The following is a 17,831-nucleotide window of genomic DNA, read 5'->3' as shown; positions in this document are numbered from 1 at the left end:
TCCCGATCAGTAATACACCCGCGTTACACAGTGATAGACCTGTCCCGATCAGTAATACACCCGCGTTACACAGTGATAGACCTGTCCCGATCAGTAATACACCCGTGTTACACAGTGATGGACCTGTCCCGATCAGTAATACACCCGTGTTACACAGTGATAGACCTGTCCCGATCAGTAATACACCCGCGTTACACAGTGATAGACCTGTCCCGATCAGTAATACACCCGCGTTACACAGTGATAGACCTGTCCCGATCAGTAATACACCCGCGTTACACAGTGATAGACCTGTCCCGATCAGTAATACACCCGCGTTACACAGTGATAGACCTGTCCCGATCAGTAACACACCCGTGTTACACAGTGATGGACCTGTCCCGATCAGTAATACACCCGTGTTACACAGTGATAGACCTGTCCCGATCAGTAATACACCCGTGTTACACAGTGATAGACCTGTCCCAATCAGTAATACACCCGTGTTACACAGTGATAGACCTGTCCCGATCAGTAATACACCCGCGTTACACAGTGATGGACCTGTCCCGATCAGTAATACACCCGCGTTACACAGTGATAGACCTGTCCCGATCAGTAATACACCCGCGTTACACAGTGATAGACCTGTCCCGATCAGTAATACACCCGCGTTACACAGTTACAGACCTGTCCCGATCAGTAATACACCCGCGTTACACAGTGATAGACCTGTCCCGATCAGTAATACACCCGCGTTACACAGTTACAGACCTGTCCCGATCAGTAATACACCCGCGTTACACAGTGATAGACCTGTCCCGATCAGTAATACACCCGCGTTACACAGTTACAGACCTGTCCCGATCAGTAATACACCCGCGTTACACAGTGATGGACCTGTCCCGATCAGTAATACACCCGCGTTACACAGTGATAGACCTGTCCCGATCAGTAATACACCCGCGTTACACAGTTACAGACCTGTCCCGATCAGTAATACACCCGCGTTACACAGTGATAGACCTGTCCCGATCAGTAATACACCCGTGTTACACAGTGATAGACCTGTCCCGATCAGTAATACACCCGCGTTACACAGTGATGGACCTGTCCCGATCAGTAATACACCCGTGTTACACAGTGATGGACCTGTCCCGATCAGTAATACACCCACGTTACACAGTGACGGACCTGTCCCGATCAGTAATACACCCACGTTACACAGTGACGGACATGTCCCGATCAGTAATACACCCGCGTTACACAGTGACGGACCTGACCCCGCCAGTAATACACCCACGTTACACAGTGACGGACCTGTCCCCGCCAGTAATACACCCGCTTTACGCACTGACAGACCTGTCCCAACCAGTAATACTGACGTGCTACACAGTGATGGACCTGTCCCGACCAGTAATACACCCGCTTTACGCACTGACAGACCTGTCCCAACCAGTAATACTGACGTGCTACACAGTGATAGACCTGTCCCGATCAGTAATACACCCGCGTTACACTGTGACGGACCTGTCCCGATCAGTAATACACCCGCGTTACACAGTGACGGACCTGACCCCGCCAGTAATACACCCACGTTACACAGTGACGGACCTGTCCCCGCCAGTAATACACCCGCTTTACGCACTGACAGACCTGTCCCAACCAGTAATACTGACGTGCTACACAGTGATGGACCTGTCCCGATCAGCAATACAGCCTCGTTACACAGTGACGCACCTGTCCCCAAAGGTAATGCCCCCGCGTTAACTGGAGGCAGACCTGTCCCAACCAGTAATACTCCCGCGTTACACAGTGACAGACCTCTCCCGACCAGTAATACTCAGGTGTTACACAGTGACTAACCTGTCCCAAAAGTTAATGTACCCGCATTAACTAGTGACAGACCTGTCCCGACCAGTAATACTCACACATTACACAGTGACGGACCTCGTCCTATCAGTAATACACCCACGTTACACAGTGACGGACCTCAACATATCAGTAATACACCCACGTTACACAGTGACGGACCTCAACCTATCAGTAATACACCCACGTTACACAGTGACGGACCTCAACCTATCAGTAATACACCCGCGTTACACAGTTACAGACCTGTCCCGATCAGTAATACACCCGCGTTACACAGTGATGGACCTGTCCCGATCAGTAATACACACGCGTTACACTGTTACAGACCTGTCCCTATCAGTAATACACCCGCGTTACACAGTTACAGACCTGTCCCGATCAGTAATGCACACGCGTTACACAGTGATGGACCTGTCCCGATCAGTAATACACACGCGTTACACAGTGATAGACCTGTCCCAATCAGTAATACACCCGTGTACACAGTGACGGACCTGTCCCCGCCAGTAATACACCCGCGTTACACAGTGACGGACCTGTCCCCAGCATCGGCTTGCCCTAGTATTATAAGGCCATAAGATACACGAGTAGAATTAGGACATTTGGCCCATTGAATCTGCTTCGCCATTCCTTCATGGCTAAGGAATTATCTCTCTCAACCGCATTTTCTTACCTTCTCCCCGTAAGTTTTGATTTCCCTGATTAATGAGGAACCTATCAACCTCTGCCTTAAACACACCCATTGATATGGCCTGCACAGTTGTCAGTGACAATGAGTTCCACAGGTTCACCACCCGCTGGCTAAAGAAAATTCTCCTGATCTCTGTTTGAAATGGATGTCCCTCTGCTTTGAGACTCTGCCGTCTGGTGCTCGACTCCCCCACTTTCGGAAACATCCTCTCCATGTCTATTCTAGCTTTCAATATGCAATAGTTTTCAGTGGGATCCCCCCCCCCCCCCATTCTTCTGAGCTCCAGCGAGTACAGACCCAGAGTCATCAAACGCTGCTGATACGTTTACCCTTTCAGTCCTGGATCATTCCCATTAACCTGCTCTGGACCCTCTCCAATGCCAGCGCATCTTTTAGTCTATAAAGTGGCCAAATCTGCTCACAACACCCAAGTGTGGTCTGACCAAACTTTATAAAGCTTCAGCATTACATCTTTGCTCTTGTATTCTCGTCCGCTCGAAATGAATGCTAACATTGCATCTGCCTTCCTTACCACCAACTCAACCTGCAAGTTAACCTTTTGGGAATCTTGCATGAAGACTCCCAAGTCCCATTTCCTCTCTGATTTTTCAAGTTTCTCACCATTTAGAAAATAGTTCACGACTTTATTCCTTCTAGCAAAGTTCCTGACCATACATTTCACTATATTCCATCTGCCACTTGTTTGTCCATTCTCTAAGTCCTTATGCAGACACCGCTTCTTCAAAACTACCTCTCCTTTGTCTATCCTGACTATTGTTTCCTCAAAGAATTCCAACAGATTTGTCAGGCAAGATTTCCCCTGAAAGAAACAATGCTGACTTTGGCCTATTATGTCATGTGTTCCAAGTACCCCAGAATCTCATTCCTAATAATTGACTCCAACATCTTTCCAACCACTGAATTCAGGCTGACTGGCCTATAATTTTCTTTCTTCTGCCTCCCTCCCTTTTTAAAGAGTGGAGTGACATTTGCAACTTTCCAGTCCTCCAGAACTATTCCAGAATCTAGTAGTTCTTGAAAGATCATTACTTATGCCTCCACAATCTCTTCAGCCTCCTCTTTCAGAACCCTAGTGTGTAGACCACCTGTTCCAGGTGACTTATCTACCTTAACATCTTTGTTTCTGAAGCTCCTGTTCCCCGGTAATGGCAATTTCACTCACTTCTGCCCCCTGACACTTTCACATTTCTGGCATCCTGCTAGTGTCTTCTGCCGTGAAGACTGACACAAAATACTTACGCAGTTCACCCACCATTTATTTTCCCTGCACTACTACCTCTCCAGCATAATTTCAAGTGGTTCAATATCCACTCTCGTCTCTCTTTATATATCTGAAAACTCCTTTGATATCCTCTTTTATATTATTGGCTTGCTTGCCTTCATTTTTCATCTTTTCTCTCTTTGTGGGTTTTTAGTTGCCTTCTGCTGATTTTTAAAAGCTTCCCAATCCTCTACTTTTCCATTTTTTTTACAATATTATATGTCCTCTCTTTTGCTTTTATGCTGTTTTTGACTTCCCTTGTCAGCCAACATTGCCTCATCCTCCCTTTAGAATACTTCTTCATCTTCACGATGTACCTTTCCTGCACCTTCCAAATTACTCCCAGAGACTCCAGCCATTGCTGTGTACGTATACTGTGACAGACATACCACCCCCCCCAGTACTGTACCAGTGTTATACAGTAACAGACCCGTCCACATCAGCACTGTACCCCAGTGTTATACAGTGACAGACCCGTCCACATCAGCACTGTACCCCAGTGTTATACAGTGACAGACCCGTCCACATCAGCACTGTACCCCAGTGTTATACAGTGACAGACCCGTCCACATCAGCACTGTACCCCAGTGTTATACAGTGACAGACCCGTCCACATCAGCACTGTACCCCAGTGTTATACAGTGACAGACCCGTCCACATCAGCACTGTACCCCAGTGTTATACAGTGACAGACCCTTCTTCACCAGTACTGTACCAGTGTTATACAGTAACAGACCCGTCCACATCAGCACTGTACCCCAGTGTTATACAGTGACAGACCCGTCCACATCAGCACTGTACCCCAGTGTTATACAGTGACAGACCCGTCCACATCAGCACTGTACCCCAGTGTTATACAGTGACAGACCCGTCCACATCAGCACTGTACCCCAGTGTTATACAGTGACAGACCCGTCCACATCAGCACTGTACCCCAGTGTTATACAGTAACAGACCCGTCCACATCAGCACTGTACCCCAGTGTTATACAGTGACAGACCCTTCTTCACCAGTACTGTACCAGTGTTATACAGTAACAGACCCGTCCACATCAGCACTGTACCCCAGTGTTATACAGTGACAGACCCGTCCACATCAGCACTGTACCCCAGTGTTATACAGTGACAGACCCGTCCACATCAGCACTGTACCCCAGTGTTATACAGTGACAGACCCGTCCACATCAGCACTGTACCCCAGTGTTATACAGTAACAGACCCTTCTTCACCAGTACTGTACCAGTGTTATACAGTAACAGACCCGTCCACATCAGCACTGTACCCCAGTGTTATACAGTGACAGACCCTTCTTCACCAGTACTGTACCAGTGTTATACAGTAACAGACCCGTCCACATCAGCACTGTACCCCAGTGTTATACAGTGACAGACCCGTCCACATCAGCACTGTACCCCAGTGTTATACAGTAACAGACCCGTCCACATCAGCACTGTACCCCAGTGTTATACAGTGACAGACCCTTCTTCACCAGTACTGTACCAGTGTTATACAGTAACAGACCCGTCCACATCAGCACTGTACCCCAGTGTTATACAGTGACAGACCCTTCTTCACCAGTACTGTACCAGTGTTATACAGTAACAGACCCGTCCACATCAGCACTGTACCCCAGTGTTATACAGTGACAGACCCGTCCACATCAGCACTGTACCCCAGTGTTATACAGTGACAGACCCGTCCACATCAGCACTGTACCCCAGTGTTATACAGTGACAGACCCTTCTTCACCAGTACTGTACCAGTGTTATACAGTAACAGACCCGTCCACATCAGCACTGTACCCCAGTGTTATACAGTGACAGACCCGTCCACATCAGCACTGTACCCCAGTGTTATACAGTGACAGACCCGTCCACATCAGCACTGTACCCCAGTGTTATACAGTGACAGACCCGTCCACATTAGCACTGTACCCCAGTGTTATACAGTGACAGACCCGTCCACATCAGCACTGTACCCCAGTGTTATACAGTGACAGACCCTTCTTCACCAGTACTGTACCCCAGTGTTATACAGTGACAGACCCTTCTTCACCAGTACTGTACCCCGGTGTTATACAGTGACAGACCCTTCTTCACCAGTACTGTACCAGTGTTATACAGTAACAGACCCGTCCACATCAGCACTGTACCCCAGTGTTATACAGTGACAGACCCTTCTTCACCAGCACTGTACCCCAGTGTTATACAGTGACAGACCCTTCTTCACCAGTACTGTACCAGTGTTATACAGTAACAGACCCGTCCACATCAGCACTGTACCCCAGTGTTATACAGTGACAGACCCGTCCACATCAGCACTGTACCCCAGTGTTATACAGTGACAGACCCTTCTTCACCAGCACTGTACCCCAGTGTTATACAGTGACAGACCCTTCTTCACCAGTACTGTACCAGTGTTATACAGTAACAGACCCGTCCACATCAGCACTGTACCCCAGTGTTATACAGTGACAGACCCGTCCACATCAGCACTGTACCCCAGTGTTATACAGTGACAGACCCGTCCACATCAGCACTGTACCCCAGTGTTATACAGTGACAGACCCTTCTTCACCAGTACTGTACCAGTGTTATACAGTAACAGACCCGTCCACATCAGCACTGTACCCCAGTGTTATACAGTGACAGACCCGTCCACATCAGCACTGTACCCCAGTGTTATACAGTAACAGACCCGTCCACATCAGCACTGTACCCCAGTGTTATACAGTGACAGACCCGTCCACATCAGCACTGTACCCCAGTGTTATACAGTGACAGACCCTTCTTCACCAGTACTGTACCAGTGTTATACAGTAACAGACCCGTCCACATCAGCACTGTACCCCAGTGTTATACAGTGACAGACCCGTCCACATCAGCACTGTACCCCAGTGTTATACAGTGACAGACCCTTCTTCACCAGTACTGTACCAGTGTTATACAGTAACAGACCCGTCCACATCAGCACTGTACCCCAGTGTTATACAGTGACAGACCCGTCCACATCAGCACTGTACCCCAGTGTTATACAGTGACAGACCCGTCCACATCAGCACTGTACCCCAGTGTTATACAGTAACAGACCCGTCCACATCAGCACTGTACCCCAGTGTTATACAGTAACAGACCCGTCCACATCAGCACTGTACCCCAGTGTTATACAGTAACAGACCCGTCCACATCAGCACTGTACCCCAGTGTTATACAGTAACAGACCCGTCCACATCAGCACTGTACCCCAGTGTTATACAGTGACAGACCCGTCCACATCAGCACTGTACCCCAGTGTTATACAGTGACAGACCCGTCCACATCAGCACTGTACCCCAGTGTTATACAGTAACAGACCCGTCCACATCAGCACTGTACCCCAGTGTTATACAGTAACAGACCCGTCCACATCAGCACTGTACCCCAGTGTTATACAGTAACAGACCCGTCCACATCAGCACTGTACCCCAGTGTTATACAGTAACAGACCCGTCCACATCAGCACTGTACCCCAGTGTTATACAGTAACAGACCCGTCCACATCAGCACTGTACCCCAGTGTTATACAGTAACAGACCCGTCCACATCAGCACTGTACCCCAGTGTTATACAGTGACAGACCCGTCCACATCAGCACTGTACCCCAGTGTTATACAGTAACAGACCCGTCCACATCAGCACTGTACCCCAGTGTTATACAGTAACAGACCCGTCCACATCAGCACTGTACCCCAGTGTTATACAGTGACAGACCCGTCCACATCAGCACTGTACCCCAGTGTTATACAGTGACAGACCCGTCCACATCAGCACTGTACCCCAGTGTTATACAGTGACAGACCCTTCTTCACCAGTACTGTACCAGTGTTATACAGTAACAGACCCGTCCACATCAGCACTGTACCCCAGTGTTATACAGTGACAGACCCGTCCACATCAGCACTGTACCCCAGTGTTATACAGTAACAGACCCGTCCACATCAGCACTGTACCCCAGTGTTATACAGTGACAGACCCGTCCACATCAGCACTGTACCCCAGTGTTATACAGTGACAGACCCTTCTTCACCAGCACTGTACCCCGGTGTTATACAGTGACAGACCCTTCTTCACCAGTACTGTACCAGTGTTATACAGTAACAGACCCGTCCACATCAGCACTGTACCCCAGTGTTATACAGTGACAGACCCTTCTTCACCAGCACTGTACCCCAGTGTTATACAGTGACAGACCCTTCTTCACCAGTACTGTACCAGTGTTATACAGTAACAGACCCGTCCACATCAGCACTGTACCCCAGTGTTATACAGTGACAGACCCGTCCACATCAGCACTGTACCCCAGTGTTATACAGTGACAGACCCTTCTTCACCAGCACTGTACCCCAGTGTTATACAGTGACAGACCCTTCTTCACCAGTACTGTACCAGTGTTATACAGTAACAGACCCGTCCACATCAGCACTGTACCCCAGTGTTATACAGTGACAGACCCGTCCACATCAGCACTGTACCCCAGTGTTATACAGTGACAGACCCGTCCACATCAGCACTGTACCCCAGTGTTATACAGTGACAGACCCTTCTTCACCAGTACTGTACCAGTGTTATACAGTAACAGACCCGTCCACATCAGCACTGTACCCCAGTGTTATACAGTGACAGACCCGTCCACATCAGCACTGTACCCCAGTGTTATACAGTAACAGACCCGTCCACATCAGCACTGTACCCCAGTGTTATACAGTGACAGACCCGTCCACATCAGCACTGTACCCCAGTGTTATACAGTGACAGACCCTTCTTCACCAGTACTGTACCAGTGTTATACAGTAACAGACCCGTCCACATCAGCACTGTACCCCAGTGTTATACAGTGACAGACCCGTCCACATCAGCACTGTACCCCAGTGTTATACAGTGACAGACCCTTCTTCACCAGTACTGTACCAGTGTTATACAGTAACAGACCCGTCCACATCAGCACTGTACCCCAGTGTTATACAGTGACAGACCCGTCCACATCAGCACTGTACCCCAGTGTTATACAGTGACAGACCCGTCCACATCAGCACTGTACCCCAGTGTTATACAGTAACAGACCCGTCCACATCAGCACTGTACCCCAGTGTTATACAGTAACAGACCCGTCCACATCAGCACTGTACCCCAGTGTTATACAGTAACAGACCCGTCCACATCAGCACTGTACCCCAGTGTTATACAGTAACAGACCCGTCCACATCAGCACTGTACCCCAGTGTTATACAGTGACAGACCCGTCCACATCAGCACTGTACCCCAGTGTTATACAGTGACAGACCCGTCCACATCAGCACTGTACCCCAGTGTTATACAGTAACAGACCCGTCCACATCAGCACTGTACCCCAGTGTTATACAGTAACAGACCCGTCCACATCAGCACTGTACCCCAGTGTTATACAGTAACAGACCCGTCCACATCAGCACTGTACCCCAGTGTTATACAGTAACAGACCCGTCCACATCAGCACTGTACCCCAGTGTTATACAGTAACAGACCCGTCCACATCAGCACTGTACCCCAGTGTTATACAGTAACAGACCCGTCCACATCAGCACTGTACCCCAGTGTTATACAGTGACAGACCCGTCCACATCAGCACTGTACCCCAGTGTTATACAGTAACAGACCCGTCCACATCAGCACTGTACCCCAGTGTTATACAGTAACAGACCCGTCCACATCAGCACTGTACCCCAGTGTTATACAGTGACAGACCCGTCCACATCAGCACTGTACCCCAGTGTTATACAGTGACAGACCCGTCCACATCAGCACTGTACCCCAGTGTTATACAGTGACAGACCCGTCCACATCAGCACTGTACCCCAAGGTTATACAGGGACAGTTCTATCCCTACCAGCACTGTGTCCATGTCATACAGTGACAGACCCATTCCCGCCAATTCTGTTCCCCAGGGTAGTGCAGTGACAGACCCATCCTTACCATACTGTAACCATGAAATGGAGTAACAGACCCACCCCTCCAGTACTATACCCCCATGTCATACCATGGCAGACTTGAACCTACCTGTACTGTACCCCAGTATTATACAGTAACAGACCCTTCTTCACCAGCACTGTACCCCAGTGTTATACAGTGACAGACCCTTCTTCACCAGCACTGTACCCCAGTGTTATACAGTGACAGACCCTTCTTCACCAGCACTGTACCCCAGTGTTATACAGTGACAGACCCTTCTTCACCAGCACTGTACCCCAGTGTTATACAGTGACAGACCTGTCCCCACCAATAGTGTAGCCGTTTTATAGAGTAACACAGCCATCCACACTGGTACTGTACCCCAGTGTTATACAGTGACAGACCCTTCTTCACCAGCACTGTACCCCAGTGTTATACAGTGACAGACCTGTCCCCACCAATAGTGTAGCCGTTTTATAGAGTAACACAGCCATCCACACTGGTACTGTACCCCAGTGTTATACAGTGACAGACCCTTCTTCACCAGCACTGTACCCCAGTGTTATACAGTAACAGACCCTTCTTCACCAGCACTGTACCCCAGTGTTATACAGTGACAGACCCTTCTTCACCAGCACTGTACCCCAGTGTTATACAGTAACAGACCCTTCTTCACCAGCACTGTACCCCAGTGTTATACAGTGACAGACCCTTCTTCACCAGCACTGTACCCCAGTGTTATACAGTGACAGACCCTTCTTCACCAGCACTGTACCCCAGTGTTATACAGTGACAGACCTGTCCCCACCAATAGTGTAGCCGTTTTATAGAGTAACACAGCCATCCACACTGGTACTGTACCCCAGTGTTATACAGTGACAGACCCTTCTTCACCAGCACTGTACCCCAGTGTTATACAGTGACAGACCTGTCCCCACCAATAGTGTAGCCGTTTTATAGAGTAACACAGCCATCCACACTGGTACTGTACCCCAGTGTTATACAGTGACAGACCCTTCTTCACCAGCACTGTACCCCAGTGTTATACAGTAACAGACCCTTCTTCACCAGCACTGTACCCCAGTGTTATACAGTGACAGACCCTTCTTCACCAGCACTGTACCCCAGTGTTATACAGTAACAGACCCTTCTTCACCAGCACTGTACCCCAGTGTTATACAGTGACAGACCCTTCTTCACCAGCACTGTACCCCAGTGTTATACAGTGACAGACCCTTCTTCACCAGCACTGTACCCCAGTGTTATACAGTAACAGACCCTTCTTCACCAGCACTGTACCCCAGTGTTATACAGTGACAGACCCTTCTTCACCAGCACTGTACCCCAGTGTTATACAGTGACAGACCTGTCCCCACCAACAGTGTAGCCGTTTTATAGAGTAACACAGCCATCCACACTGGTACTGTACCCCAGTGTTATACAGTGACAGACCCTTCTTCACCAGCACTGTACCCCAGTGTTATACAGTGACAGACCCTTCTTCACCAGCACTGTACCCCAGTGTTATACAGTGACAGACCCTTCTTCACCAGCACTGTACCCCAGTGTTATACAGTGACAGACCCTTCTTCACCAGCACTGTACCCCAGTGTTATACAGTGACAGACCCTTCTTCACCAGCACTGTACCCCAGTGGCATACAGTGACAGACCTGTCCCCACCAATAGTGTAGCCGTTTTATAGAGTAACACAGCCATCCACACTGGTACTGTACCACAGTGTTATACAGTAACAGACCCTTCTTCACCAGCACTGTACCCCAGTGTTATACAGTGACAGACCTGTCCTCACCAATAGTGTAGCCGTTTTATAGAGTAACACAGCCATCCACACTGGTACTGTACCCCAGTGTTATACAGTGACAGACCCTTCTTCACCAGCACTGTATCCCAGTGTTATACAGTAACAGACCCTTCTTCACCAGCACTGTACCCCAGTGTTATACAGTGACAGACCTGTCCTCACCAATAGTGTAGCCGTTTTATAGAGTAACACAGCCATCCACACTGGTACTGTACCACAGTGTTATACAGTAACAGACCCTTCTTCACCAGCACTGTACCCCAGTGTTATACAGTGACAGACCTGTCCTCACCAATAGTGTAGCCGTTTTATAGAGTAACACAGCCATCCACACTGGTACTGTACCCCAGTGTTATACAGTGACAGACCCTTCTTCACCAGCACTGTATCCCAGTGTTATACAGTAACAGACCCTTCTTCACCAGCACTGTACCCCAGTGTTATACAGTGACAGACCTGTCCTCACCAATAGTGTAGCCGTTTTATAGAGTAACACAGCCATCCACACTGGTACTGTACCCCAGTGTTATACAGTAATAGACCCTTCTTCACCAGCACTGTACCCCAGTGTTATACAGTGACAGACCCTTCTTCACCAGCACTGTACCCCAGTGTTATACAGTGACAGACCCTTCTTCACCAGCACTGTACCCCAGTGTTATACAGTGACAGACCCTTCTTCACCAGCACTGTACCCCAGTGTTATACAGTGACAGACCCTTCTTCACCAGCACTGTACCCCAGTGTTATACAGTGACAGACCCTTCTTCACCAGCACTGTACCCCAGTGGCATACAGTGACAGACCTGTCCCCACCAATAGTGTAGCCGTTTTATAGAGTAACACAGCCATCCACACTGGTACTGTACCCCAGTGTTATACAGTAACAGACCCTTCTTCACCAGCACTGTACCCCAGTGTTATACAGTGACAGACCCTTCTTCACCAGCACTGTACCCCAGTGTTATACAGTGACAGACCCTTCTTCACCAGCACTGTACCCCAGTGTTATACAGTGACAGACCCTTCTTCACCAGCACTGTACCCCAGTGTTATACAGTGACAGACCCTTCTTCACCAGCACTGTACCCCAGTGTTATACAGTGACAGACCTGTCCCCACCAATAGTGTAGCCGTTTTATAGAGTAACACAGCCATCCACACTGGTACTGTACCCCAGTGTTATACAGTAACAGACCCTTCTTCACCAGCACTGTACCCCAGTGTTATACAGTGACAGACCTGTCCTCACCAATAGTGTAGCCGTTTTATAGAGTAACACAGCCATCCACACTGGTACTGTACCCCAGTGTTATACAGTAACAGACCCTTCTTCACCAGCACTGTACCCCAGTGTTATACAGTAACAGACCCTTCTTCACCAGCACTGTACCCCAGTGTTATACAGTAACAGACCCTTCTTCACCAGCACTGTACCCCAGTGTTATACAGTAACAGACCCTTCTTCACCAGCACTGTACCCCAGTGTTATACAGTAACAGACCCTTCTTCACCAGCACTGTACCCCAGTGTTATACAGTGACAGACCCTTCTTCACCAGCACTGTACCCCAGTGTTATACAGTGACAGACCTGTCCCCACCAATAGTGTAGCCATTTTATAGAGTAACACAGCCATCCACACTGGTACTGTACCCCAGTGTTATACAGTAACAGACCCTTCTTCACCAGCACTGTACCCCAGTGTTATACAGTAACAGACCCTTCTTCACCAGCACTGTACCCCAGTGTTATACAGTGACAGACCCTTCTTCACCAGCACTGTACCCCAGTGTTATACAGTGACAGACCTGTCCCCACCAATAGTGTAGCCATTTTATAGAGTAACACAGCCATCCACACTGGTACTGTACCCCAGTGTTATACAGTTGCAGATCTGTCCTCTAGTGTACGGTACTCACTTGTTATACAGCGACAAACCCGTCGTCCTCCCGTACATTGAAGGCAGAGTGTGACAGGAGCACTGAACCATGTTACTCTGGACATAGGGACAGGCGGTGTTGAGTCTGCAGAAGGACTTGGACAGACGAGGAGGATGAGCCTGGGAGACGGTGATGGGAGACGTGCATGGTAAAGCACAGTGTAGAAGGAATGAGAGCATATCCTGTTTTCTAAATGGGGAGTAATTTCAGAGCTGCAAAGGGACTTGGGAGTCCTAGTGTGAGATTCCCTAAAAGTTAACTTACAGGTTGAGTTGGTAGTAAGGAAGGCATTTATTTCAAGAGGACAAGGATATAAAAGTGAGGATGTAATTTTGAGGTTTTTTAGGCATTGATCAGAGTATCATGAGCAGCTCTGGGCCCCATTATCTAAGAAAGTATTTGCTGGCACTGGAGAGAGTCCGGAGATAGTTTACAAGAACTATCTCAGGAATGAAAGGGTTAAAATATGATGAGCGTTTTATGACGTTTAGTACAATGAATTGAGACCTACCAAACATTGAAAGGCCTGGATAGAGTGGATATGGAGAGGATGTTTCCAATAGTGGGAAAGTCTTAGATAAGAGGGCACAGCCTTAGGATCCCTTACAACAGAAATGAGGATGAATTTTTTTAGCCCGAGGACAGTAAATCTGTGGAATTCATTGCTGCAGCCAAGTCATTGAGTATATTTAAAGCAGAGGCTGGTAGATTCTTGATGAGTAAGGGTGCCATAGATTAAGGAAAGAAAGCAGGAGAATAGGGTTGAGAGTGAAAATCAGTCAGGCAGGGTCAAGTGGCAGGACAAATGGCCGAGCTCTGATCTTATGTCCTATGATCTTACAGCCACCACCAGTTCGCTTCCATAAATGTACTCAGGTCACCACTGTGCAGAAACTGGACCTCGGCCACATAGTGTGGCCTCCAGGGTAACCTGCAGTGAGTGCTTCACTTCCTGATACCACGAGGTTCTCCCACCACTTACAGGACACAGAGCAGGGTACTGACCGGAGCAGTTTTATACACTGAGCAGAAAAGGCCCTGAGGGAGTGCTGGAGAATAGAAGAGGCTAGCACTGACATGATTGGCCAAAAAGCCTGTTTGACTCATGGCTATGACAGTGAGGATGAAGGCACATTACAACACCGAAGGAGCCCTTCTGCACAAGCTGCTGAGCTGAGCTGATCCCATTTGCTCACATTAGGTCCATATCACTCTAAACCTTTCCTATCCAGGTACCTATCCAAGTGTCTTTGGAACTGCACCCACCTCTATCACGTGCAGCTTACTCCACAAACAATACACACCATTCTGTATGGAAAAGTCCCCAATATTTCCCAAATTGCAACACAACACCACACACCTATCCAAGTTGAATTCCATCTGCCAGTCTCTAGTTGATCCAAATGCTGATGTAACTTTAGACAAACTTCTTTACTGCAACACACACAAAATGCTGGAGGAGCTCAGCAGGTCAGGCAGCATCTACGGGAATGAACGTACAGTCACCATTTCAGACCGAGACACTTCCTCATGGTCCACAACACCAGCAGCGTGTTATCCTCAATCTTGCTAAACACATTAACCATTGAGGGAAAGAAACAAGTTTGGTGTTAGGGACAGGGCAGAAGAAATGAGTGACTGCACACACCCAGCAAGGACTCAGTGTGGTCACCCCATCACAGGGACAACATGGAGGCTTTGAACAGTGTGTACTAGAAGTTGCCTGGATTAGAGGGTACATACTATAAGAAGAGTTTTAACAACCCAGGGTTGTAGGTCAGAATCATTTTCCAGGGTCAAAATGTCTAATACTAGAGGGCATGCATTTGAAGTGGGGGCAAGTTTAAGGGCGATGTGCAGGGCGTGTTTATTTACACCAGGGTTGATGGGTGCCTGGTATGGGCTGCCAGGGGTGGTGGTGGTAGATATGAAAGTGGTCTTCAAGAGGCTGTTAGATAGATGCATGTGCAAGAAAAAAAGACACAGATCATGTGCAGGCAGAAGAGATTTAGTTTAATTCAGTATCGTTCTTGTGTTGTACTGTTCCACTGTGATCAAATGGCCTCTTTCCCCTCCGATAGGCCAGAGGTTGGGCCAGTGCCTCATCTCCTGATAACAGCACAGGTCAGGCTGAAATAAACACGATCCCCTGGCCTGTAGGAGTTCAGCTCCAACAACACTCCGTAAGCTCAACTCCCTCCGACTCGACACCCAATCCACAGCCCTACACATTCACACTCTCCACCACCAGCCCACAGCGACTGTTGTATGGACCATCTACAAATAACTGAAGTCACTACTCGACAGCAGCTCCCAAATTCACTATCAGAATGGCAGCTGACGCAGGAGAACCCCACCACCCACAGGTTCCCCTCCATCCTGGCTTGGAAATCTTTCGCCGTTCCTTCACTGTCACTGTTTCAGCTCCCCGAGCTCTGTGAACGCCTTTAGCAGGACTGCAGGAGTTCAAGGCGGCTGCTCACCCCGCCTTCTCAGGGGCAGTGAGCAACGGCCAGAAACGTCAAAACTGGAGCCACAGATCGCTCGGTTGAGCACTGTCCCGTGGCGACGGGCGGAGACAGGGCGAAAGTGGCGTCGAAAAGCAGTATCACGACCCTTGCGGACACCGTTATGCCCCGCGGCACTAACCAAAGCCTCGTCGATTTACGTCCAAGTTTCCACAGCGAAGATACAATGGAGTCCAATTAATGGTCCATTTCTGGGACCATATTCTGGCCATCAGAAACGAGCCCTGCTAACCTCTGGAAAGTATCACCTTTACACAGAAAACAAAAGTCGCTTGAAACGTCGGAGAAGGTCCTGGGAAGGAGAGCGCGGTGGCGGGTCGGACTCACCTCAGGCAGTCTGATGACCAGCGGGATGAGTCCTAGGAGCAGGGAGCCCCCGAACATGGCCAACGACAGCAGAATGATGCTAACGGCCCCGTCCATTGCATCTAGGGTACAGCGCAGCCCCGTTACCCCCGCACAGAACCCGGAGCAGACAGACAGCGGCTCCGCTATCCCCGCACAGAACCCGGAGCAGACAGACAGCGGCTCCGCTACCGCCGCAGCGAGCCCGAAACAGACAGACCGCCACTCCTCTCCATCCCCTTCTCCGCCCAAACTCTTGGAAAGTTTTCTACTTTAGACCATCCACGTCGCCCGGTAGAAAGTCGCGGAACCGCCCTCCTCCTAATGGTAGGAGGGGGAACTGCAGGGACCCTGCCCCCAGTGGCGGAGCGGGGAACTGCAGGGACCCTGCCCCCAGCGGCGGAGCGGGGAACTGCAGGGACCCTGCCCCCAGCGGCGGAGCGGGGAACTGCAGGGACCCTGCCCCCAGTGGCGGAGCGGGGAACTGCAGGGACCCTGCCCCCAGCGGCGGAGCGGGGAACTGCAGGGACCCTGCCCCCAGCGGCGGAGCGGGGAACTGCAGGGACCCTGCCCCCAGCGGCGGAGCGGGGAACTGCAGGGACCCTGCCCCCAGCGGCGGAGGGGGAAACTGACCCCAGTGGGCAATACTCTTTCCTTCCTCCACCCTCTCCATCTGCCCATCACCCACCCTTCCCCATTACTCCCTTCTGCCCTTACTTCCCTCCCTTTATTTCATGCTCCACCATTCTCTCCTATCATTATCTTCAGCCCTTTGTTACCCCCTAGTTTCCATCTGTACTTGCACTTAACCCCTCACTTGTATCCATCCAAGACCTGCCAGATCCTGCTACAGCCCTTTATACTGTCCACATTTATCTGTGCCTTGGGGTATCATGGTGGCATACAGTAGTGGTTAGCACAACACTTTACAGTACCAGTGACTCGGGTTTAATTCCTGTCATTGTCTGTAAGGAGTTCCTACATTCTCCCCATGACCAGGTGGGTTTCCTCAGGGTGCTCCGGTTTCCACCCATGGTCAAAAGACAGATTGGTTGGTCAGTGTAAATTGTCCATGACTAGGCTAGGGTTAAATCAGGGGTTGCTTGCCAGCAGGGCTTGAAGAGACTATTCCACTCTAAATTAATAAATAAGCTGATCAAAGACCCCACACACCTTCTTGTACTCCCCCCACCCCCTTCAGACAGGAGATGCAACAGTCTGAGAACACATAACACCAGCTCAGGGACATCTTCCATTCTGCTGTTTTAAGACTATTGAACAGTCCCCCTAAGGACTTGTGACCATGATATTGTTCTCAGGATCTACCTTGTTAATAATGATCTTGCCTTGTCTACCTGCACTACAACTTCTCTGTATACAATATTCTGCGTGCTATTATTATG

The 17,831-nt window shown here is 49.3% G+C and overlaps 1 protein-coding gene across 6 annotated transcripts in view; it reads right to left on the bottom strand.

Moving 5' to 3' along the window:
- The window catches only part of LOC140733181 (zinc transporter ZIP9-like), a 72,987-nt gene extending 56,273 nt beyond the window's left edge, over positions 1-16,714 (bottom strand). For 2 of the 6 annotated variants that reach the window (XM_073056163.1, XM_073056164.1), the window contains exon 1: positions 16,411-16,697. In XM_073056163.1, coding sequence (XP_072912264.1) covers positions 16,411-16,506 — 96 coding nt within the window. In that variant the 5' untranslated portion in view covers positions 16,507-16,697. Of the gene's footprint in view, positions 1-16,410 lie in introns of all 6 variants that reach the window. The other 4 variants (XM_073056160.1, XM_073056162.1, XM_073056161.1 and 1 more) reach the window with 4 other exon arrangements.
- Positions 16,715-17,831: the final 1,117 nt, after the last annotated feature.

This window comes from Hemitrygon akajei, chromosome 9 (assembly GCF_048418815.1).
Source record: "Hemitrygon akajei chromosome 9, sHemAka1.3, whole genome shotgun sequence".
NCBI classification, from domain to species: domain Eukaryota; kingdom Metazoa; phylum Chordata; class Chondrichthyes; order Myliobatiformes; family Dasyatidae; genus Hemitrygon; species Hemitrygon akajei.
This window is presented reverse-complemented; position numbering and strand designations above follow the sequence as displayed.